General features: G+C 45.0%; 1 protein-coding gene across 1 annotated transcript; it reads left to right on the forward strand.

Annotated features, from left to right (window-relative positions):
• Positions 1-11316: 11316 nt before the first annotated feature.
• LOC144767695 (hyaluronan synthase 1-like) lies at positions 11317-25930 on the forward strand. Its single transcript, XM_078651090.1, has 5 exons — positions 11317-11670; positions 15078-15784; positions 16973-17198; positions 18931-19063; positions 23847-25930. Exons 2-5 carry the CDS (start codon positions 15080-15082, stop codon positions 24526-24528), a joined length of 1746 nt encoding a protein of 581 aa, XP_078507216.1. The 5' UTR covers positions 11317-11670; positions 15078-15079; the 3' UTR covers positions 24529-25930.
• Positions 25931-27052: the final 1122 nt, after the last annotated feature.

Here is a 27052-nt window from a genome sequence, read left to right on the forward strand (position 1 = left end):
TCACCCATCGCGCAGCTCCACATACGAGACTCCTTGGATAGCGAGTCTCGTGGCCGCCGTTTCTTCGGGGTGGTGCAACCCAGCGGCAGGACCGCCGCTAATGTATTACGCTCCATGGGGTTGTCCAAGTAGCGGGTAGCACCCGAGCCTGCGTGCGCCTTCCCCAAAGCGTTAGTTGGTATGGGCAGTCGCGTGTTTGAAATAGGCCCGACGCGTTTCGGAAATTTATTTTCCTCATCAGGGGCCAGCAGTAAAGTGCACGTCGTCTACCATCTCCCTGTATGAAAACACATATTGTGCTTGTGGGAGATGTAGTCCATATATCCTGGATGGATGCACTTTCAAATTACTGCTCGTTCCAAAGGCTCTACCATGAGCCCCAAACGTCACTCCTGTCCTCATCCATCGCGCAGCTCCACATACGAGACTCCTTGGATAGCGAGTCTCGTGGCCCCCGTTTCTTCGGGGTGGTGCAACCCAGCGGCAGGACCGCCGCTAATGTATTACGCTCCATGGGGTTGTCCAAGTAGCGGGTAGCACCCGAGCCTGCGTGCGCCTTCCCCAAAGCGTTAGTTGGTATGGGCAGTCGCGTGTTTGAAATAGGCCCGACGCGTTTCGGAAATTTATTTTCCTCATCAGGGGCCAGCAGTAAAGTGCACGTCGTCTACCATCTCCCTGTATGAAAACACATATTGTGCTTGTGGGAGATGTAGTCCATATATCCTGGATGGATGCACTTTCAAATTACTGCTCGTTCCAAAGGCTCTACCATGAGCCCCAAACATCACTCCTGTCCTCATCCATCGCGCAGCTCCACATACGAGACTCCTTGGATAGCGAGTCTCGTGGCCCCCGTTTCTTCGGGGTGGTGCAACCCAGAGGCAGGACCGCCGCTAATGTATTACGCTCCATGGGGTTGTCCAAGTAGCGGGTAGCACCCGAGCCTGCGTGCGCCTTCCCCAAAGCGTTAGTTGGTATGGGCAGTCGCGTGTTTGAAATAGGCCCGACGCGTTTCGGAAATTTATTTTCCTCATCAGGGGCCAGCAGTAAAGTGCACGTCGTCTACCATCTCCCTGTATGAAAACACATATTGTGCTTGTGGGAGATGTAGTCCATATATCCTGGATGGATGCACTTTCAAATTACTGCTCGTTCCAAAGGCTCTACCATGAGCCCCAAACGTCACTCCTGTCCTCATCCATCGCGCAGCTCCACATACGAGACTCCTTGGATAGCGAGTCTCGTGGCCCCCGTTTCTTCGGGGTGGTGCAACCCAGCGGCAGGACCGCCGCTAATGTATTACGCTCCATGGGGTTGTCCAAGTAGCGGGTAGCACCCGAGCCTGCGTGCGCCTTCCCCAAAGCGTTAGTTGGTATGGGCAGTCGCGTGTTTGAAATAGGCCCGACGCGTTTCGGAAATTTATTTTCCTCATCAGGGGCCAGCAGTAAAGTGCACGTCGTCTACCATCTCCCTGTATGAAAACACATATTGTGCTTGTGGGAGATGTAGTCCATATATCCTGGATGGATGCACTTTCAAATTACTGCTCGTTCCAAAGGCTCTACCATGAGCCCCAAACATCACTCCTGTCCTCATCCATCGCGCAGCTCCACATACGAGACTCCTTCGATAGCGAGTCTCGTGGCCCCCGTTTCTTCGGGGTGGTGCAACCCAGCGGCAGGACCGCCGCTAATGTATTACGCTCCATGGGGTTGTCCAGTAAAGTGCACGTCGTCTACCATCTCCCTGTATGAAAACACATATTGTGCTTGTGGGAGATGTAGTCCATATATCCTGGATGGATGCACTTTCAAATTACTGCTCGTTCCAAAGGCTCTACCATGAGCCCCAAACATCACTCCTGTCCTCATCCATCGCGCAGCTCCACATACGAGACTCTTTGTGGGACCCCCTGAGCAGGCCTAGGGGGTCAGGGTGATTCTACTCTGGCCCCTTTGCGAGTTTCACACCTTTGTTTCACTGCTTTCTTGTGCCTTGGTTCTAACAAGGCACAAGATGGCTGCCAACACTTCCTGGTTTTGAGTGTTGACAGACAGTGGCAGCCAATCAGCATGCCTTCCCGAGAAAGCTGCATGGTTATTGGCTGTCAACACTTCTAACCAGGAGGTGTTGGCATCTATCTTGTGCTAGTGTTGACAGACAGTGACAGCCAATCAGCATGCCTTCCTGAGAAAGCTGCATGCTCATTGGCTGTCAACACTTCTAACCAGGAGGTGTTGGCATCCATCTTGGGTCTTAGTAGACTGATTCAAAAAGGGGGTGGTGATGGACAGAGTATCTGAATTAAGCAGAACACTCCTACCCAGTCAACAGATCAGGGCTTGATCCATCACCGTTTTTTAGCTCACTGCACCATCCCAGTTCAGAACCTGGCTATATGCAAATTAGTCTGTCCCTGGCCCAGTGCATCATGGGAACAGGGCAGACCAAACTACCAAGCCAATTCTTTACCGGAAAGGAAACAAGCTTCCGGGGACCGGTTTCTGGCATTACAGCTGTCTTCGGCCCGGCTTGCTTGAATCCTGATGGTGCAGTTAGCAAGGGACTCATGTCTGAGCATACCCTTCCACACTTGTGGTGGCCAAAGCGATTCAAAAAGGGGGTGGTGATGGACAGAGTATCTGAATTAAGCAGAACACTCCTACCCAGTCAACAGATCAGGGCTTGATCCATCACCGTTTTTTAGCTCACTGCACCATCCCAGTTCAGAACCTGGCTATATGCAAATTAGTCTGTCCCTGGCCCAGTGCATCATGGGAACAGGGCAGACCAAACTACCAAGCCAATTCTTTACCGGAAAGGAAACAAGCTTCCGGGGACCGGTTTCTGGCATTAGAGCCGTCTTCGGCCCGGCTTGCTTGAATCCTGATGGTGCAGTGAGCAAGGGACTCATGTCTGAGCATACCCTTCCACACTTGTGGTGGCCAAAACGATTCAAAAAGGGGGTGCTGATGGACAGAGTATCTGAATTAAGCAGAACACTCCTACCCAGTCAACAGATCAGGGCTTGATCCATCACCGTTTTTTAGCTCACTGCACCATCCCAGTTCAGAACCTGGCTATATGCAAATTAGTCTGTCCCTGGCCCAGTGCATCATGGGAACAGGGCAGACCAAACTACCAAGCCAATTTTTTACCGGAAAGGAAACAAGCTTCCGGGGACCGGTTTCTGGCATTACAGCCGTCTTCGGCCCGGCTTGCTTGAATCCTGATGGTGCAGTGAGCAAGGGACTCATGTCTGAGCATACCCTTCCACACTTGTGGTGGCCAAAACGATTCAAAAAGGGGGCGGTGATGGACAGAGTAACTGAATTAAGCAGAGCACTCCTACCCAGTCAACAGATCAGGGCTTGATCCATCACCGTTTTTTAGCTCACTGCACCATCCCAGTTCAGAACCTGGCTATATGCAAATTAGTCTGTCCCTGGCCCAGTGCATCATGGGAACAGGGCAGACCAAACTACCAAGCCAATTCTTTACCGGAAAGGAAACAAGCTTCCGGGGACCGGTTTCTGGAATTACAGCCGTCTTCGGCCCGGCTTGCTTGAATCCTGATGGTGCAGTGAGCAAGGGACTCATGTCTGAGCATACCCTTCCACACTTGTGGTGGCTAAAACGATTCTTTTTGAATCATTGTGTCCACCATAAGCGTGGAAGGGTATACTCAGATGTGAGTCCCTTGCTCATTGCACCATCAGGATTCAAGCAAGCCGGGCCGACGACGCCTGAAATGGCAGAAACCGGTCCCCGGAAGCTTGTTTCCTTCCCAGTACAAGAATTGGCTTGGTAGTTTGGTTTGCCCTGTTCCCATCATGCACTGGGCCAGGAACAGACTAATTTGCATTTAGCCAAGTTCTTAGCTGGGATGGTGCAGTGAGCTAAAAAACGGTGATGGATCAAGCCCTGATCTTTGGACTGGGTAAGAGTGGTCTGCTTAATTCAGGCACTCTGTTCATCACCACCCCCATTTCTTAGTAGACTGAGGCACAAGAAAGCAGAAAAAAAAACGTGTAGAACACAAAAAGGGGGCAGGGTAGAAACACCCTGACCCCCTAGGGCTGCTCAGGTGGTCCCACTAGGATATTAATACATTTAAACATTATCCGCTAATGGAATTAGCATTTAACAAACCTTTGAAATTCAAAGAAAAAAACATAGGTTTCAGGCCTTATATTGTTAGGAATTAGCATTTAAAAAACCTTTGAAATTTACTGAAAAAACCATAGGTTTCAGGCCTTATATAGTTAAGAATTAGTATTTAAAAATCCTTGCGAATTCACTAAAAAAAACATAGGTTTCAGGCCTTATATAGTTAGGAATTAGCATTTAAAAAACCTTTGAAATTCACTGAAAAAACCATAGGGTTCAGGCCTTATATAGTTAGGAATTAGCATTAAAAAAACGTTTGAATATATAAAAACGTTATCCGCTAATAGAATTAGCATTTAAAAAACCTTGCAAATTCACTGAAAAAACCATAGGTTTCGGGCCTTATATAGTTAGGAATTAGCATTCAAAAAACCTTTGAAATTCAATGAAAAAACCATAGGTTTGAGACCATATATAGTTAGGTGAATATTTTAATCATACAAAACCAATGAAATTCCATATATAGTTAGTTGCACTAACTATATATTTCGCGCACCCGCAATCCACTGCTGATGATGTCACATATTACATCATTCATGACATGGTCAGTGACATCACTGATGACATCACTGATGACATCTCAAATGACATCACTGATGACATCACTGATGACATCTCAAATGACATCACTGATGACATCTCAAATGACATCACCGATGACATCACTGATGACATCACCGATGACATCACTGATGACATCACTGATGACATGTCAAATGACATCACTGATGACATCACTGATCACATCTCATTTGACATCATTGATCACATCACTGATGACATCATTCATGTGCTAATACTATCAACCTCTTCAGACTCTAATATAACCTTAGATACACTCAGTGTATACAGACACTCACACACTGTCACTCATCCATGGAGTTACTCACACACCTAGTCAGTCATGCAAAGAATCAATCTCACCTCCATTTCCTCAACTATACAGTTATACACACCTTACTTATTCAAACATATACTAACACATATTTACTCTCTTATACAATCCCTGATACAAGTTCACAATGATCCATACAGCCACTCACACATTCACTGGCTCTCATGCACAGTTATTTATATATGCCAACTCTCACATGTACTGTGTTTTACATATGTACTTACTATGACATGTAGCATTGAGATATCCATTCACTCATCAATACACTCATGCACACAGTCAACCGCCCATGTAGCTGTTTCCACATGCACTCTTGAACTCATACACCTAGTGAATCAACTGCTCACACATCTATGCACAGAGTCACACACCTCCCAGCCACCCCCACACAAACTCAATCTCCCATACAAATACTTGGGCAACCAATCAATAACACATATAGCCTCTCGTATAGCTAATGATCAACACATGCAGCAGTTTACATCACAACAGACATACTGATGCACACATTCAGACAGTTTAGTCACTAACACATGCATTTAGTACGACACATTTATTCACTCACTCATACAGTCAGTCACGCACCTACTAAATCCTTCATCCAGACACTTATACATCCACTCATTCTTCAATATGTCAAACATATTTAAACTTTACAGAAACACACAGTCACTGGATGATGTCATCAGTGATGTCATCAGTGATGTCAATTGAGATGTCATCAGTGATGTCATCAGTGATGTCATTTGAGATGTCATCAGTGATGTCATCAGTGATGTCACTGACCATGTCATGAATGATGTAATATGTGACATCATCATCAGTGGATTGCGGGTGCGCGAAATATATAGTTAGTGCAACTAACTATATATGGAATTTCATTGGTTTTGTATGATTAAAATATTCACCTAACTATATATGGTCTCAAACCTATGGTTTTTTCATTGAATATATATATATATATATATATATATATATATATATATATAAATATATATATATATATATTTATATATATATATATATATATATACATTAACTGAAAAAAGCAGAGGTTAAAGTGGAGTTACATGTGAGGAACATAGTAAAATTTTAAGTGACAAAAAAAATTTGAAATTACCTGAAAAACCATTAGCATTTAAGAAACATAAAACCAGGAAAAGTTGCCAGTTATGCATAACTGACATAAGTGTAACTTGCACGCCATACATTTCAGATATCTTTGGTGATGTAATATGCAAGACCAGAAGCAGTATGCCAGTAGTGAATGTTATACTTATGTCAGCTGCGTATAACTGGCTATTTTCTCTAGTTTTATGTTTTTTAAACATTAGTGCTTTTTAGTACATTTCTACGTTTTTTTAACATAGGTTAAAATCTTACTACCTTTCTCACATATAAACCATTATAATCCTTTGTTTTTCTCATTTGATTTCTGTGTTTTTTAAACATTAATTGATAACTTATAAAAATACCTTTGTGGACAATCACTTGCTGCACCTGGTCAGGCACTGCACTTAACCTATCTCCCTGCATGGCGTTTAGCCATCAGCAGTGAGAATTGATTGTCGGTTGGCCAACATTTTCTTTTGAGTTCTGTGGGACCACATCAGCCCGCTATTCTGCGGAAGTCTTACGCAGGCACTGTGACAGCACAAAAAAATAATCCTTTTTAGGTCTCGCTGAGTCAGCGCATGCTCTGCTCTGCGAGATGTTTTTGTAAGCGGGTTTTAAAAGTGTTGCTACCAAAGGCTTGGCCACCAGCTTGCAATTACGCGCACAAGCGCGCGCGCGCCTCACCCCGCCACTCCAATGCAGCTTGCCTCTCTCCACTCCTCCACAACCACAGAGCGCGTCCCCGCGATCGCGATCGCTTTCACCGTCTTTCGCGCGCTTGTTATGTAATCTATGTTGTCTAGTAATCAAAAGTAAAGAAATAGATGTTTTTTTCTATTTCTTTACTTTTGCTATAAACGTGGCTCATGCACTTTACTTTTAACATGAAAAGTAAAGCCCGGGTGCCGCGATTATAGCAAAAGTAAAGAAATAGAAAAAAACATCTATTTATTTACTTTTGCTATAATCGCGGCACCCGCGCTTTACTTTTAACATTAAGAGTAAAGCACGGGTGCCGCGATTATAGCAAAAGTAAAGAAATAGAAAAAAACATATATTTCTTTACTTTTACTATAATCGTGGCACCCCCGCTTCACTTTTAATGTTAAAAAGTAAAGCGGGGTGCCGCGATTATAGCAAAATTAAAGGATAAGATGTTTTTTCTATTTCTTTACTTTTGCTATAATCACGGCACCCACGCTTTACATTTAACATTAAAAGTAAAGCGCGGGTGCCCCGATTATAGCATAAGTAAAGAAATAGAAAAAAACATCTATTTCTTTACTATTGCTATAATAGGGGCACCCACGCTTCAAAAGTTAAGCGCAGGTGCCGCGATTATAGCAAAAGTAAAGAATAGATATTTTTTTTCATTTCTTTATTTTTGCTATAATCGCGGCACCCGTGGTTTACTTTTAACATTAAAAGTAAGGCGCGGGTGCCGCGATAGTCTGTCAGATATTACATTGGACCATTTAGAAGCATTTTAACATATTGTAGCATGTTGAATCGATTATTGTTGTGACCATTTGATGTTAAAAAAATATATTTTGTATGTTTTACCCCCTTCTACCCACCTCCCTGTCGACGTTTCTGGCTCCAGACTTGTAAACAATGCTTGAGACAAGGCCTCAGGAACCAGGCATGATACCCCGTTTTCTGGGCAGTTTTATATAGTGGCGAACTAGACCTGAATGGATTTAGGCGCTTCACAGAAACACTAGTTGCATTACAGATGGACACATTGATGTTTTTTAGGCACGTAGAGATTACGTGATTTGTTAATCTTAAAATGTTGAGGCTCCAGCCAAGTTACCCAGCTTCAAGGTCAGCAGCTCTAGCTGTTATGCCACATACCCTGCCAATTTGACCGTCCCAGATTAATTTGAGATAAACAAGTCACCTCAAAGGGGGTTGGGAGGGTTCAGGTGCCAGGCATGCATGGGTCCTGGTGTGACACTCCCATTTCGTAAATGTCTCATGTCTACTGAAAGCCTTCAGCTTTGGGCACACAGAAGATCCAAAAGAGGGCGGAGCTTCCACCTTAGGGCCCCAAAGCAAGACACTAAAATCAATTTATTGCTGAAAACGGCATGCTAAGCCTGTCATCCTCCCAAGGTCGGAATGATCCATCTTTTCCCTCTCCTTATCCCTTCCTTGCCCTCTGTTGCCGTCCCTCTGCTACACTCTCCAGTCTTCCTCAGTACCACTCCTTCATTGGAGCTCGTTTCTGTTGTACTTTGTGAAAATAATTGTACCTATGCCTGCCAGTGCTCATGTTTTATCAATGGCAGTATGGTGTGTCACTCAGTGCAAACACATACTAAAATCAAACCTCTTAAGCTTTGTCAATACTTTAACAAATGGCCATTGGTAAAGACGTTTTGCGGAAAATGCTATAACTACAAGAACGATTAAGGAACAAAAAATGCAGCATGGTAATGGTCACTTATTTCAAATAAGCAACCATCTCCAGCTGCTTCATTGTTTATTGACGGAAAGTGGTCTAATTTTCTACATTTGCTCACACTCTAAGTTTTGCCTATAACATGTGCCCTGCCTCCATGCCCCTTGTTGTGTGTTTCTGTGTGAGAGTAGAAGGTGGAGGAAGATAAATGGTCACTGAGGTAAAAAATCAAAAAATCAAAATGAAAAGGAAATATTTTGTGCACAAACTACGTATCCCTCTCTGTCTTACTGTCTATCTATTCTGTGCAGCTTTCACCCCTATCTATCCACAATGCCACAAAATTTCACTTCACAAATCCCCTTCACTCCATACAATTCCACCCCACACAATTCCATAACTAACAATTCCAATACAACCCACATAATTCCATACCCCATACATCCACTCTACTCCAAACCAGAACACATGGGTTTTGCGTGTGCAAACGGGTTTGCGACCCATCTACGCACGTAAAAACCTACATGGCCATGTACAAACACTATTTTTGCGAGTTGCAAAAAATTGCGAGGCACACACCTCCACAACAAAGGGATCCGCAACAAAGCCCTTGACTGGACCACCTCCTTCCTCACCGGCAGAACCCAGAGTGTCTGCCTCCCTCCATTTCGATCTAACGACACCAAGATCATCTGCGGCATACCCCAAGTATCATCCCTCAGCCCGACACTCTTCAATGTCTACATGGCATCCCCTGCCCACATAGCCCGATTGCACGACCTCAGCATCATCTCATACACCGACAACACCCAGCTAATCCTCTCCCTCACCAAGACCCCCATCACCGCCAAAACCAACTGCCACGTAGGAATGAAGCCTGTTGCCGAATGGATTTATTTTTGACATTTGTACAGCGCACTGTTACCCGTAGGTGATGAACAACAGCTGCCTGAAACTGAACTCGGACAAGACGAGGTCTTCATACTCGGCTCCACCCCCTCCGCCTGGGATGACTTCTGGTGGCTGGCCACGCTGGGAGCTGCACCGACACCCACCAACCACACACGCAACCTGGGGTTCATCCTGGACTCATCGCTGTCAATGAGCCAGCAAGTCAACGCCGTTTCCTCCTCCTGTTTCAACACCCTCCGCATGCTCCGCAAGATCTACAGATGGATCCCCACTGGAACCATAAGGATGGTCACCCAGGCCCTCGTCAGCAGCAGACTGGACTACGGCAATGCCCTCTACGCGGGAACCTCGGCCAAACTCCAGAAACGACTACAACGCATACAGAACGCCTCTGAACGCCTCATCCTCGACATCTCCCGCCACATCGCACCCCACCTGAGAGACCTGCACTGGCTCCCCGTCAACAAGAGGATCACCTTCAAGCTCGGCACCCATGCTCACAAAGCACTCCACAACACCGGACGAGCATACCCCAACGAACGACTCACCTTCTACACCCCAAACCGCCAGCTTCGCTCCGCTGACCTCGCCCTCGCCACCGGTCCCTGCATCCGAAGAGTGACCACCGGCAGCAGATCTTTCTCCTATCTCGTCTCCAAGACATGGAACACCCTCCCCATCCACCTGCGCCCGACCGAAGACCTGATGACCTTCAGGAGACTTCTCAAGACCCGCTGTTCGAACAGAAGCAGCACCTCCCAGCGCCTTGAGACCCTCACGGGTGAGTAGTGCGCTTTACAAATGCATGATTTATGGATTGAAAGCACCCTCAATAAGGCATCACATTTTCTCTCCAAAAGAACCCTAGTCCCTTGGGAAAAAATGTAAGGTAGGAGCCAATTAAATTCGGCAGATCTGCCTTAAAGGGTCTCTGTGTCACTGCAAAATGTCCAGCTGTAAACCGTTGATAATGGAGCCTTCATGGAACAAGAAACGCAAACATTTAATGCTATTTCTCTTTCTTGATTGCAGCCCTTCCAAAGCACCAAGTGGTACACCACTGGGTGCACATTGCCACGATTAAATCACCATGAATAAACGGAGTTACGGAGAAGATAAGCAAATGTTGGCGAGGGTGGAAAGAAAGAAACAAATATCGAAGAAGTCAGGAGGAAAGAAGGTAAACGAATGAGTTGTGGGGAAAAAAATATAAAAGAACAAACAAGTTGCAAGAAGGAAGGAAATAGAACGAATGGGAAGAGAAATAAAATTAAAAGAAAGAAAACTGTTGAAGTAAAGGAAAGAAGGAAAAAAGAAAGAAGAAAGAAAGAAAGAAAGAAAGAAAGAAAGAAAGAAAGAAAGAAAGAAAGAAAGACCCAACCAAAGCAAGGCTGAAACGATTATTGGAGAGAAGAGTAAGAAAATGTAAAGAAAAACGAAAACAGACAAATGACTCGACGGTGTACTACTAGGAGTTGAGAGGGGAAAGGGCGCAACGGAAAAAGAGGGAAAGGAGAAAAATGCGAAAACTGTGCATGAGAGATGACGCTGGAGAATGACCATGACGTATGTACTGTACTTGAAGTGAATCATGCAGCCCTGCCTTCTGGCCGCCTCCCCCCGCCGCACCCTGCAAGATTAAAAGCATCTCGTTTCACAGAAAAATCAACCCAGTACTTCCCTCCAAGGCTGCTTGGTGCGCAGACATCTCTCCGACACCTGCCCTTGGCTTGTGTCCATCGTCAGCACCAGGGGAGGCAGACACTTTCTCTCCTGCACCTGCCCTGGGCTTGTCGCCATCGGCATCACCGGAGGAGGCAGACACATTCTACCCTGCACCTGCCCTGGGCCTGTCCTCTGCACTTCAGGAGCCCCGGAAAGTGCATGCACTCCCTCTCTGCACGTGCCCAGGGCGAGCCCCGCTGCACTTCAGCAGCCCTTGAAAGGAACAAGCAAGAGGCCTAAACTGCTGCACTCTTTGGGAACACACACCGAACCATAGCGCCAAGAAGCGCGGCTCCTACTGCTTCTAACTGCTGCACACTATTTGTAACCGGCATCTGAGAAACATGGGGCGCTGCCCCCTCCTCCCCTGACTGTCCCCCTCTGTGAGAGGAACGGCCACAGGAAGGCGGGAAGGACATATCTGCATCCAGGGTCCCAGCTACAGGTAAGGCTCTGACGTCATCTGTAAATGTCTGTCTCTGCCTCTGATGCTTTCTGCATTTAGCCATGTTCAGTGTGTCTTTTGTACAGCGCCCGAAATGTCTTCACAGACCCTTCACAGCACTTCGTCGCAATAAAAGTTTGGCGATGCAAGGGCTGTAGAGCTCCCTGGAAGTTTGGGCTAATTAGAATTCTACCTATAAATCCAGCTGGGAGAGGTACCTGTCTATCATAATATTTTGTTTTTGCATTATATCTAAGAACCCACTCTCTGCTTATTTTAAACTCTGTATATGAAACACTTCCGGTCGCGTTCTCTAGGCCTCATAGAAAAGTAAATACCAGTGGCTACTGTTATATCAACTCAGTAGTACTCATGTTATCGACCTCAGAAGTATGAAAGTCAGATCCTTCAAAGATTTAGACTTATGATCTACAGATTGCGCTCGGGCTTTCGCAGCAGCTGCGTTGACCCACTGAGCTATCGTACGTTGCGTTGTACCTGGACTTCCTATAAGATTATATTGTTTGTTGGTGATACTAGTTTTCAAGCAGTATACATTTGATGAAAGTGCATTAAAGCTCTGTGAAGCAGGCGCTTTGATCTTTGTTTCTGTAGAGGAAGGAGGGGTTGGTGTCAGGTAAAGGGAAACTTTGGGGGTGAGATTCTTGAACAGAAAAACGTTTTTTTGCGAATGAGGGACCATTAATATAGCGTGCAAATGCGCTCAGGGTTGTCTCTATGCGCTTTCTTGCGTGGAGGCGCACGTAAGGACGAGACGTTTACAGCAAACAGGTTCTGAAGTCCGGTTAAGACCTTGGCGGTCGGATTGCAAAGTGATCTTCTTTCAAATGTACATTCAATAAGATTCTAGTTCTGCCCTCAATATGGGGCCAAATCCCTGGATAGGGTAAGAGGTGTTCACTGAAAAGATGCCTCTTTTCAGTGTCACATATTAAAGGTGGGCAGATTGCACAGTGGGTTGAGGTGTGCGCGCAATCCTTTGCCACAAGCTCAGAAGTCTTGCAACTTGCAAGGGTTTCCACTGGGTGAAAACCAAAGACGTCGAATAGTTTGCCAGCACCAATGCATTGTGAGGACAGGTGGGCACACTTACTGGACCCCAGACAAAACCCTCAGAAATCTCTCCTCGCTGGGTCCTGCAATATCTCACCAGTAGTGTCTGCAAGATCTCACACATAGGGTCTGCAAAATCTAATCTGTAGGGTCTGCAAGATCCCACCAGTAGTGTCTGCAAGATCCCACCAGTAGTGTCTGCAAGGTCTTACACATAGGGTCTGTAAGATCTCACCTGTAGGGTCTGCAAGATCCCACCAGTAGTGTCTACAAGATCTCACCAGTAGTGTCTTCAAGATCTCACACATAGGGTCTGCAAGATCCCACCAGTAGGGTCTGCAAGGTCTTACACATAGGGTCTGTAAGATCTCACCTGTAGGGTCAGCAAGGTCTAATCTGTAGGGTCTGCAAGATCCCACTGGTAGGGACTGCAAGATGTCACCTGTAGGGTCAGCAAGGTCTAATCTGTAGGGTCTGCAAGATCCCACTGGTAGGGACTACAAGATCTCACCTGTAGGGTCTTCAAGGTCTCACCAGTAGTGTCTGCACAACGTTATCAGTGGTGTGTGCACTCATTTCTATCTACAGCAGCAAACTATCAGAAGTGTCTGCAAAGAGTGACCAATGGTGCCTGCAGGACCTGGAGTAGAGTCTGGAAGACCTGACCAGTAGCGTCGCTACTTAGGTTATTACATGATTAGAATACTTGGCAAATAACATTATCTACATATCACGAGGAAACAACAATGTTTTTTTTTTACATTAAACAGACTATTTATAAATGATCCAACATTCAAGCCATACCAGATGATGGCAGAAGAGGTGGGCATTAAAAGATAGTATATATCAGATAATGACTTAAGACGAATAGATTTAAAGCTATTGTATACAAGATGATGACAGAAAAGGAGGATATTAAAAGATAGTATATACCAGATAATGACTTAAGAGGAAGAGATTTAAAGCTACTATAAACCAGATGAAGGCAGAAGAGGAGGATATTAAAAGATAGTATATACCAGATGATGACAGAAGAGGAGGATATTAAAAGATAGTATATACCAGATGATGACAGAAGAGGAGGACATTAAAAGATAGTATATACCAGATGATGACAGAAGAGGAGAATATTAAAAGATAGAATATACCAGATGATGACAGAAGAGGAGGATGTTAAAAGATTTTGAGATCTTACAGACACCACTGGTGAGATATTACAGATACTAGTAGTATACTACTTCAATATCCAAAATGCCTACGATCTCATGTTATTTTTATTCCTCGTACTTATTCTCTTATTCTCTCATTCCTTTTTACTTTATCTACATATAAAACCATGCAGTTTTACACAGGATACGTTTAGTTTGTGACTTTGTAGTCACACAATTTACCACTTTAAAATTCATTGTATAACGTCATTGTGCAGCTCACAGAAAGTTTTTATAAGAAAGGGGGAGGTTGTGTCCGAATGAGCACTGGGTAGGACAACGTAATTAATTGAAAAAATAAAGGGAACCCAGTCTCTTTTTATTTTTGCTGCTTCTTTTATTTAATGCAGATGCCACCCAACTTTTTTTGAATTCGTGGGTGTTGTGATATATTTATTTATAATCACATTTACAAGTTGCTTCACTTGAATCAATTGAAAGTTTTGGGCATACTTGTTGACATTTAAAAGTATGTCAACGTAAGCAGGACCTGCAGCTTTGACCTTGCCTGCCACACCTCAACTATTTGAACACTTGAAAATCCAGTTTCACCACTGAAAGATCTATGTGTGCTGATTCGAGGTAGACTTTCAAATTCTAGCTGCTGGCTGGTCATCTTCCCTTTTGAGAACACCATGAGCTTGAGTGCTTTCTTTATTGGAAATCTTTATTTTATATTTTAAATGAGCATTTAATTAACCTTTTTCCTTATATAATTGCCTCTTGATTAACAAAAAAAAATAGTCTAGTAGCAGATATTAGAAGGTGTGGACGATTATTGGGTATTTGCCCGTGAGATGAGTGTTCAAATTAGTTTCCTTAAAATAGTGACACTATTTGGCAGGCAGAAACCTGATATTCCAAAGAGCACCACTAAATTCTCCCACCTGTCTCTCTTTGCAGAGACGTGTATCACCATGTGGTCTCAATACAGTGGAAAAGCTAATTTTTAGTCATTTGAGAAGTGGACTATGGAAAAGAGAGTGCAATAACCTACCTTGCTTCCACCCAGACAGCATTATTATATGTATGTCAGACTATTAGATTTTAGAAGGAGTTTCTGTGGCAGGTTTCTGAAAAATCCCTGTTCACATAACCAATTGCTTTACTTTTATTCCTCACCAGGAATGGCGGACCCGGCACTCAAAAAGGAGACAACGCTGGAAAAAGTGGGCAGGCGCATTTTCACATTACTCTTTGCTGCATTGGTCCTCGGAGGCCTGAGCTGGGCGTATATCAATGGCTTCCCATTAGCAAATGACCGGTTCAACATTGTAGCCTTTGGCCTCTATGGGGCTTTCTTGACAGTCCACCTGCTCATCCAGAGCTCCTTTGCCTTCCTGGAGCACCGGCGCATGCGCAGACGCTGCATGAGCTGCAGCTACACTAAGTCGGTGGCCCTCACCATCTCAGCGTACCAGGAGGATATAGCCTACCTGCGCGAGTGTCTGATGTCTGTCAAGAACATACAGTATCCTCCAGAGAAGCTGCAGATCATCATGGTAATTGACGGCAACCGAGAGGAAGACCAGTACATGATGGATATGTTCATGGAGATCTTCCGTGACGAGAACGTGGGCTCCTACGTCTGGGAGCACAACTACCACTCCTGGAAACCGGGGGAGACCCCATCCTCTGGCGAGCCAACTTACGAGAACCCCAACGACTTATCCCAATACAATGAGATTGAGGCAGTGGATCCTGGCAGGGTAGCGGTGGAGGAGCTGATCCAGACCAAGCGCTGCGTGTGCATCATGCAGAAGTGGGGCGGCAAGCGCGAAGTGATGTACACCGCCATGAAGGCGCTGGGCGACTCTGTGGACTACATCCAGGTAAGGAATAAGAGCATGGGTGTGGGATTATGCGGCAGCGTCTTTATCTGTTCGTTTTTGGGTTGGTCTATGAGGAGACGGTTCAAAGCGCCAACAAGCAGGTGCCTCAAACTAACTCTTCCTCATCTCCAAAAGCATTTCAGATGCACCAGACTGGCGCCCAGCAGCTGTCTAAGATTACTGGCATTCCCCCTGCTTTATCATCAAGTCATCATCCAGATACACAAAGGGATTATGATGCATCCTGTGGTTTCTCCTGTGTTGACCCACAATTGGCTGCCATGCACCAACGCAGGCACCTTTGCACCAAGTTAGGGGTGCCTGTGTTGTGGGGATGATTTTTTTTTGCAGGAAGGGACACCTTCCTGTACAAAACCAATCACTGATGTTGTTTTCCTCTTTCTATGTGTGTTGAAGTATGCAGCACGCATAGAGAGGACAAAACGAGGAGAAATAAAAGTATTTCTACCAGTTGCAACTTCTCATGCGTCCCCTGGGAGGCGTAGGATTCTGATACAATCCCAGGTTTACGAAATGTTGTAAATCTGGGAATGCGGCAGAGTCCATGGGTATTTCATGGGGACACCCACAGCAACACCCCTGGCACACCCCATTCACGACAAAGTGATGCGTGAAAAGGGGTCATATTTACATGTGCATTAAAAGCCATGCAGAGTGGCTTTGATTGTCCTTGTAAATATGGGCCAGCACACTGCGCCACTGATGCATCAAAAAAGTGACACACAGGTGGTGCAAGGTTCTTGTAAATAAGTCCTTATGAATTTATGTAATTCTGCAGTATTTTGGTTTCCCCATCACACCAATGATTTTCTGCTGTATAGAAATTACTCTCCTGAGTTCAGTCAACAAACCCTAAGGTGTTTTAGCCAATATATTTCAGAAGTTTTGGATTAAAGTGGATCATTGGCCATGTTTCTTTTAAATGGATAGTGGGACTTTCTCCTGCCACACACTCCAGAGTATCTTGGCGCCACATAAGACTAATAATGAACATTTTTAGTGCTTCTTATGCTCTCCATCCAGTCATGTCTAGCTTTGCTCCCGGTCTTCTACTTTTCCTCCTTCCCCAGTCTTGAGAACTCAGAGGGTAACTAGGGCACTTTATAAAAAAATGTAAATCAATGTAACCTTGGTGAGACAGTACTAATCCATCCTTGCCCCCCGCAGGTGTGCGACTCTGACACCAAGCTGGACCCCCTGGCCACCCTGGAGCTGGTCAAGGTTCTGGAGTCCGACGAGCGGAATGGGGCAGTGGGCGGAGACGTGCGAATCCTGAACCTCAACGAGTCCTACGTCAGTTTCATGAGCAGTCTCCGCTATTGGATCGCCTTCAACGTGGAGCGCGCGTGCCAGTCCTACTTCAACTGCGTGTCCTGCATCAGCGGCCCGCTAGGTGAGCACCTTCCGCTGGACCAGCGCCACCTCAGGGCGCACTGTGCACTTTCACCCTGCAAAGCAGCGCCATTTCTGTTCCAACAATGAGACCCTCAGATAGTCCTATCAATTCACCCTGCCCCTAGTGGTGCAGCATAATGGGGGCCATAATGAAAGCAAGGGAAATTGACCCTTTCCCTCTGGTGAGGTAGTAAAAGCTAGACATAATTGGGATACATTCCTTTGCTGTAGTGACAGTTATGCCCTTCATGGATTCAATTATTTTAACTCCCGTCTTCGGCGCCCCCTTCTATTATGATCTGAAAGCGCTGATAGCCTTGGCAACGCAGAATGGGTGTCTGGAAGCGCCATCTACTGTTGCAGTCTAAGAATAATACAAGGCATTGCTAATGCACTTCGGGCCTGATGATTAAAGGGTTTTTACTTGCAAAGGTCAAATTTGAGCCATTGTGACCGCAAAATGGCTTTTATAAATATACAAAACTCAAATTGCTATTCAGTCACAGGTTCCCAAATCGCATTTTGGGCTTTAGAATAAAATCAAAATCGGTATTTGAAAGGTGTGTGTAAAGGGAGTCCCTACCAAATACCGATTTCTTAACTTTTGTACTAATGTTTTGCAACTGAAATCCAGTCGCAAAACATTAATTTTTTACTACCAATTGCAAATTAGTGGTAACCATTCACAAACGGGAATGGAGTCCCTAAGGGAAATTTTCCCTCTGTGAAGACCGATAAAACTTTTTTACGAGCAGCAGTGATGCCTGGGACCACTTGCCTGGTCCTATAAAATGTTTGCAGAAGTGTAAAGTTTAGTTATTTTCTTTTAAAGTATCTCGTGTGCAACCAACCTCATGTATGTTAATGAAGTAGTTTGATTTACGACTGACTATGAGTCAGCATTTTGTGAATCAACCTATTGATATATAGGTTGGTTCACAAAATACCCATGCATTAGGTAGAAGTCGGTGCACAAATTGCAACCACTTTTACTGTAACGATTTTAGTAGATTGCAAAAAGGAAATTGCAAATAGTTATTTGCCCAATTTACAATTTCCTATTAAGAATCTTTGTACATTGGGCCATATTATCAAGGGGGTTTATCTCTGCTTTTTTGGCTTTAAAAGCCAAGAAAGCGGAGATAAAACTATCTCCCTATTACCTAGCTGTCGCTAACACCAGTTAGCGACAGCTAGTAGGAGATAGCGACCATCTTGGGCCCCACTTTGCATGTCAGAGAAATTTATCACTAATGACATGCAAAGTGGGCGTGCCAAGATGTTAGCGACTGGAAACAGTCGCTAACATCGCTATCTCCTATAACCAACTTTTGGAGATATATTCGCGCTAAGCGCGAATATCTCCAAAAGCTAACACCTGCCCTGAGCAGTTCTTAGCCATGTTATCCAATGTGAGGTGGATAACATGGCTAAGAGCATTAGCTCGGTAATGCATGAATATCGCTGACTTTTCAGCGATATTCATGCATTGCGGACGATTTTTATCGCATTTGCGATAAACCTTGGTAATACCAAGGTTTATCTGCGATAAAAATCGCCACAGGCCGGCGATAAATTTTTGTCTCTAACCAAGCAATAGAGATAATTATCACTATTGCTTGGTAATATGCCCCAATTATTCCTTGCCTGCTGCACAACTTGCTATCCTAAAATAACGAAGATCCAGACTGTGAGAATTGTTAGTAACCTGCTCTTTGTCGCCCCTGCAGGTCTCTACAGGAATGACCTCCTGCAGCAGTTCCTGGAGTCTTGGTACAATCAGAAGTTCCTGGGGACTCACTGCACGTTTGGGGATGACCGGCACCTCACCAACCGCATGCTCAGCATTGGATACGCCACAAAGTAAGTTCAAGGCTCTGATGTGGCCCTTGATGATGTGTCAAAGCTGACTATCAGCCTCCCCAAGAAGTCTGCTCTATTTAATTATGCTCACATTATGGGATTGGCTAAGGTCTACCAAATATGCTGAGAAATACCACATAAAGCATACTTTTAGCAACAAAAAAAACCAACACCTTTTTTGCACAGGAATTGTCCCGCAAATAGGTACGCCAAGAGCGATACCCCTCACCAACCATAGAAACATATTTTTACGCTGGCAGCAAGAGAGGTGTTTGACTAGGGAGACAAGGGCTATGGGAGTTGGAGAGCTGCCTCTTACTGACAATAGATGCATAAAGAGCTCCATCTTTCACTGAGTGAAAAATAATACAATCAGTAGATTGTACCTGTGAATTGTTAAATAAATATATGACTTGACAGCAAGGGAGGGGCATGTTATAAGACACAGTTTCATTTACATTGACAGCAAGAGAGGTGTTTCTCTCTCTGACCATATATAAATACACTGACAGTGAGAGAGGTGCCTCTCACTGATCATAGGGATATATGCACAAGATATATATGCTGACAGTGAGGGAGGGGCATCTTAGTGCACATAGAGGTATACATACAAGATGTACACACTGATGGTGAGAGAGGTGCCTGGACCGACAGCAAGAGAGGTGTTTCTGACTGACCATAGAGATTTATAAACTGACAAATGAGAGGTGCCTCTAATTGACCATTGAGATATTCAGACAAGATATACACGCTGACTGTTGTTCTCTTTGAAAATACAGCTATTTACACTGACAGCAAGAAAGGTGCCTCTAACTAACCATAGAGAGATATAAGCAAGATGTATATGTTGATAGTGAGAGAGATGCTTTCCACTAAACAAAGGAACAATACACTGACAATGAGAGACGTTCCTTCCATTGACCATAGAGGTATGCAGGACAGCTAGAGGGGTGCTTTCCACTGACTATAGAGATTTACATAACAGCTAGAGGGGTGCTTTCCACTGACTATAGAGATTTACATGACAGCTAGAGGGGTGCTTTCCACTGACTATAGAGATTTACACAACAGTTAGAGGGGTGCTTTCCACTGACCATAGAGATTTACACAACAGCTAGGGGGGTGCCTTCCACTGACCATAGAGATATACATAACAGCTAGAGGGATGCCTTCCACCAACACTAGAGAGAAATACACAACAGCTAGTGGGGTGCCGTCCACCGACCATAGAGATATACACAACAGCTAGTGGGGTGCCTTCCACTGACCATAGAGATATACACAACAGCTAGAGGGGTGCCTTCCACTGACCATAGAGATATACATAACAGCTAGAGGGGGCCTTCCACCAACACTAGAGAGAAATACACAACAGCTAGAGGGGCGCCTTCCACTGACCATTGAGATATACACAACAGCTAGAATGGGCCTTCCACCGCCACTAGAGAGAAATACACAACAGCTAGAGGGGTGCCTTCCACTGACCATAGAGATAAACACAACAGCTAGAGGGGTGCCTTCCACCGACCATAGAGATAAACACAACAGCTAGAGGGGTGCCTTCCACTGACCATAGAGATAAACACAACAGCTAGAGGGGTGCCTTCCACCGACACTAGAGAGAAATACACAACAGCTAGAGGGGTGCCTTCCACCGACCATAGAGATAAACACAACAGCTAGAGGGGTGCCTTCCGCTGACCATAGAGATAAACACAACAGCTAGAGGGGTGCCTTCCACTGACCATAGAGATATACACAACAGCTAGAGGGGTGCCTTCCGCTGACCATAGAGATATATACACACGAGATATACTCTGGCAGAGATGTGCTTCTCATTGCCACACTGACAGTAAGAGAGACCACAGACTATTCCTCGATTAGGAAGCAATATATAGTTGGGTGCTCGTTTAAATATATAACCCACAGGATTTGTGTCTGTGCTCCTAACTGTATTGACTATTCAGTAGCAGCCAGAGAAACGCTTATCACTCATTATAGACGTGCATAGACTGACAGCCAGAGAGACGCTTCTCACTCACCAGAGAAATATGTAGACTGATAGCAAGAGAGGTGTTTCTCACTGACTGTAGAAATATGTAGACTGGTAGCAAGAGAGGTGTTTCTCACTGACTGTAGAAATATGTAGACTGGTAGCAAGAGAGGTGTTTCTCACTGACTGTAGAAATATGTAGACTGGTAGCAAGAGAGGTGTTTCTCACTGACTGTAGAAATATGTAGACTGGTAGCAAGACAGGTGTTTCTCACTGACTGTAGAAATATGTAGACTGGTAGCAAGAGAGGTGTTTCTCACTGACTGTAGAAATATGTAGACTGGTAGCAAGAGAGGTGTTTCTCACTGACTGTAGAAATATGTAGACTGGTAGCAAGAGAGGTGTTTCTCACTGACTGTAGAAATATGTAGACTGGTAGCAAGAGAGGTGTTTCTCACTGACTGTAGAAATATGTAGACTGGTAGCAAGAGAGGTGTTTCTCACTGACTGTAGAAATATGTAGACTGATAGCAAGAGAGGTGTTTCTCACTGACTGTAGAAATATGTAGACTGGTAGCAAGAGAGGTGTTTCTCACTGACTGTAGAAATATGTAGACTGGTAGCAAGAGAGGTGTTTCTCACTGACTGTAGAAATATGTAGACTGGTAGCAAGAGAGGTGTTTCTCACTGACTGTAGAAATATGTAGACTGGTAGCAAGAGAGGTGTTTCTCACTGACTGTAGAAATATGTAGACTGGTAGCAAGACAGGTGTTTCTCACTGACTGTAGAAATATGTAGACTGGTAGCAAGAGAGGTGTTTCTCACTGACTATAGGAATGCATGTACCAACAGCTCGAGAGGTGTTTATGACCGACCATATAAATATATAAACTGACAGCAAGAATAAGATTTTACTAACAGAAATATATAATCTGGAAGAAGGTGAGATGTGTTTCACTGTTCAAAAATTAGAATTACACTAGGCTGGGTCTCAATGACGGAGAACGAAATGGCATTGACAATAAAAGATGGGATGGTTACTGGATAAAGACACTTACACATTGACAGGAAAGGAGGGGTGTGTTACTAAACCACACACACACATTACAACCAAGGCCAGTGCTACTAACTGACAATGGAAAGTTATACCCTGGGAGAGAGAGGGGTGTCTTGGACTGTACTTAGATGCACACAATCTCAGGAAGTGAGGTAGGACCGAGTGCCCATACAAACACGCAAGCAGAGACAGTAAGAAACATGATTCGAATGGCCATAGAGACAGGGATCCTGACAGAAAACGGCACTCACATTTCACTGAAATGTGAAAACTATAGCATTAGAGGTGCCTCTGACTCAAAAATAGAGGCAAGAGTGGCCCCTTACAGAGCATTTACACATTGAGGGCTACAGGGGTATACATTTATGTTCACATTGAGCCCGATTCACAGAACTAACTTAAGACAAAATCCTAAACTTACTACCATTTTGGTATTCACAGAAGACACTTACTCATTTTGGTATTCACAGAAGGCACTTACTCATTGATGAGTAAGTGCCTTCTGTGAATACCAATCTGAGTAACTTACTAATTTTGAGTAACTTACTTATTTTGAGTAACTCACTCATTTTGAGTAACTTACTCATTTTGATATTCACAGAAGACACTTACTCATTGTTGAGAATGAGCCTTCTGTGAATACCAAAATGATAAGTGACTTCTGTGAATATCAAAATGAGTAAGTGACTTCTGTAAATGTCGTAGTACTTGTATAGCGCCCAAATCACCCCAGATGGGGTCTCTCCGGCGTTTGTACGCATACCGCTGTGGAACCCTTCCTGTCTTTTCCCTGTGTAGTGCCCACTCCTGTGCACCCCCATGGTGAAGCCAGGCATTCTAGCGCTGTTGGGGCTGTTGTGGAGATTAAGCAAGCTATTGCCCAGAGTTGCAGAGTGGGACCCATTATTAGAGTAATGATTCAAAAAGGGGGTGGTGATGGACAGAGTATCTGAATTAAGCAGAACACTCCTACCCAGTCAAAAGATCAGGGCTTGATCCATCACCGTTTTTTAGCTCACTGCACCATCCCAGTTCAGAACCTGGCTACATGCAAATTAGTCTGACCCTGGCCCAGTGCATCATGGGAACAGGGCAGACCAAACTACCAAGCCAATTCTTTACTGGAAAGGAAACAAGCTTCCGGGGACCGGTTTCTGGCATTACAGCCGTCTTCGGCCCGGCTTGCTTGAATCCTGATGGTGCAGTGAGCAAGGGACTCACATCTGAGCATACCCTTCCACACTTGTGGTGGCCAAAACGATTCAAAAAGGGGGTGGTGATGGACAGAGTATCTGAATTAAGCAGAACACTCCTACCCAGTCAACAGATCAGGGCTTGATCCATCACCGTTTTTTAGCTCACTGCACCATCCCAGTTCAGAACCTGGCTACATGCAAATTAGTCCATTATTAGAGTAGGCACCGAGGCGAGAATTATCAGGTCCGAGGAAATTGAGCCCAAGACCCGCCAAGGCAGGAATTGAACCCTGGTCCCGGGCCAGACGTCTGTATCTGGGATTGCCGCTCTAACCATTGAGCCACACTTCTCCACCCATGAATCTGTGAATACCGAAATGAGTAAGTGCCTTCTGTGAATACCAAAACGATAGTAATTGTAGGATTTTGTCTAAAGTTAGTTCTGTGAATTTGGCCCACTGTGACAGTAGTTCAGCTTGTTCTTCATTGCTATTGCTATAGGTTGTCTAACTACATTTCCATCTCTCATCACCAGATATACAGCAAGGTCCAAGTGTTACTCGGAGACCCCGGGTCAGTTCCTGCGCTGGCTGAACCAGCAGACACGGTGGACCAAGTCCTACTTCCGGGAGTGGCTCTACAACGCCCTCTGGTGGCACAAGCACCACCTCTGGATGACGTATGAGTCCATCGTCTCTGGCATCTTCCCGTTCTTTGTCACCGCCACAGTGATCAAGCTCTTCTTCACAGGCAGTCTGTGGAATATCCTCTGGGTGCTGATCTGCATCCAGATCATCGCCACGTTGAAGGCCCTCTACGCCTGCTGGCTGCGCGGTAACATGGTCATGATCTTCATGTCTCTCTATGCCATGCTCTACATGGTAGGCCTGCTCCCCACCAAGTACTTTGCCATCCTCACCATGAACAAGAGCAGCTGGGGCACATCTGGCAGGAAGAAGATGGTGGGTAACTATATGCCTCTGCTTCCTCTCTCCATCTGGGGCCTCGTCTTGTTGGCCGGCTTGGCATATACCATTGGTTTTTCAGTTCCTCCCAAAAAAGACTGGAATGACCCAAAGAGCGTGCAGGAGAAGGACTACCTTATTTATGGTTCTGTCGCCTACGTGAGCTACTGGGCCTTCATGATCCTCCTGTACTGGATCTGGATCAAACGTGTGTGCCGGAAGAGGAGGGACTACTACACGGTGCATGTGTAATGGGCCACAGACATGGTCTAGGATCGGTATATGAAGAAGAGACGATGCTCCTCAGGGGAAGTGCATCGAGCCGCCACTTCCTGCCACCTTTGCACTGATTCTGTTGACACTAGAAAGGCAATCATTTCTTTTCACCAGGGATGACTCACTTTAGGTTGACATCAGTGCACGACTGGTTTGTCCAAGAGATGTCCTCTTATTCCTGCCATCTTGGTGCTCTGTTAAATCTGCATGTGTATTTGGTTTAGTATTCAATGCTTGAGGTGTAGTTGAGACACGTGAAGAGATAGTTCCCAAAGGCTGCTGGGTCACCAAAAGAGTGGGCTCATGACTGTAAAGAGAATGGACAGGTGTCATCACACTAAAAGATCACACTATTAGGCCAAGCAGAATCATCATTGCTGCCAATGGACTTTTCATGAGTGGATAACAAAACTGAATGAAGGGAACCTAAGACCTGAGGCTGCTTTGACAGCTGTGTGGGGAATGAAAAAAAAGGCCCAGATTTACAGATAAAAGCTGCAACGCACAGCAGCACTGGAAAGTGCTGCTCTACGTTGCATGAGTTGGGAGAAAGCAGAAGAGTGCCATACCTACAAAGATGCGATGATGTTCTGCTCTCATCCTGCACCAGTGCACTTTATGCTGCCATGCACCAATGCAGACTCCCTTGCACCATACTGCATTGTGGTCCCCATAGAAGGGGTGCCTTCATGCAGAAAAACTATGCTGAAATGCAATATCCTTTTTGTATGTGGGTTGGAGAATTTATGAAGAGGAAAACGCAGGGGGAAATTAAAATAGGTCCACTCGTGATGCTCGCCTCAGACAGACACAGGATTTTGGTGTAAATCTATGTCTATAACTCTGTTTAGATATAGATGTGTGTGCAAATTCATGGGTGGATGCACAGGAACATTCATGAACCATGCATAGAACACCTCCTCGATGCAAAGTAATGCAAGGGAGGGCATTGCACTGTGTTGTGTTACTTTGGGTGTCAATCCAAGACAAAGCAGGATTTGTGCTGGATTGTAAATGCCAACCCAACACTTTGTGTCTGGTCTGCATTAAAATAGTAACATGAACCTGACAGAAAGTGTTTGTAAATCTGGGGATAAGTCTCAATGACCAGTGTCTTGGAGAAAACCTCTTGAAATCAGATTTCTCTCCTGCCACCTGATATACCGCCTGCAGGCAACTCAGAGTACTGTTTACGCGCTGGCTCCCAGAAAACTCTTAGGGTGCACATAAGATTTTGTGATTAGATCAATGCTGCTTTCTCTACAGATGCTAATATTTATTTTCATACATCTTATTTAAATATTGTAAATATCAACAGTTGTTCTATGTAAATGTGTTTAATATAGACCTTTTATAAATAAAATTAACTTATTTTTTAGCTCTATCGTTTTTGTTCTTTGTGTATTTTACATTTCTGACCAATGCAAAACTAATGCAATTTCACAATCACAAATAAACAGCAAAACATCAATCACAGACAGCAGCCGAGCACAGCTCTGCCATACACAGAACAGGCACAGAACAGGCAGCAGTGCAAGCTTAACTCACTCGTAGAACAGCTGCAGCAGGCACTTCAGGTGCTTCTCAAAGAACTCAGACAGTGCACACATCCCTCACAGGCAGCACAGACAGCAGCCGAGCACAGCTCTGCCACTCACAGAACAGGCACATCACTGGCAGCAGTACAAGATTAACTCACTCACAGAACAGGAACAGCATGCACTGCAGCATTGCAGATGTCTTTCAAAGAACTTGGGCAGTGCACACTTCCCTCAGTGAGCACTGCTCTGCCACACAAAGAGCAGGCACAGCACTGGCAGCAACAGTGCAATCTTATCTCACTCGTAGAACATCTACAGCATGCTCTGCAGCACTGGAAGTGCCTCTCAAAGAACTCGGGCAGTGCACACTTCACTCACAGGCAGCACAGATAGCAGCGAGCACAGCTCCGCCACACACAGGACAGGCACAGCACAGACAACAACAGTGCAATCTTATTTCACTCACAGAACAGATACTGCAGCACTGCAGGTGCAGTGCACACATCCCTCACAGACAGCAGCAAAGCGCTGCTCCACCACACACAGAACAGGCACAGCACGGGCAGCGGTAACAGTGCAATCTTACTTCATTCGCAGAACAGATACTGCAGCACTGTGGTGTCTCTGAAAGAACTTTGGCAGTGCACACATCCCTCACAGGCAGCAGCAGAGCACTGCTGCAGCACACACAGAACAGGCACAGCTCTAGAGACAGTGCACGTTTAGCTCAATGGCAGAACAGTTACAGCATTCACAGCAGCAGTGCAGGTTCTCTCAATGAAGAACAGGCTGAACTCCGGCAGTGCACTCCTCCCTGCTGACAGCAGAGAGCAGCAGAGCACCCTTCATTGCACACAGAAAGGTACAGCAGCAGGATAAACTCCCATTACACACAGAAAAGGTACAACATAGGCAACAGCATTGCCAAGGTCATTCACTCAGGAGCAATGCAACTTTCT

Source organism: Lissotriton helveticus, chromosome 7 (assembly GCF_964261635.1).
Source record: "Lissotriton helveticus chromosome 7, aLisHel1.1, whole genome shotgun sequence".
In the NCBI taxonomy this organism is placed as follows: Eukaryota; Metazoa; Chordata; class Amphibia; order Caudata; family Salamandridae; genus Lissotriton; species Lissotriton helveticus.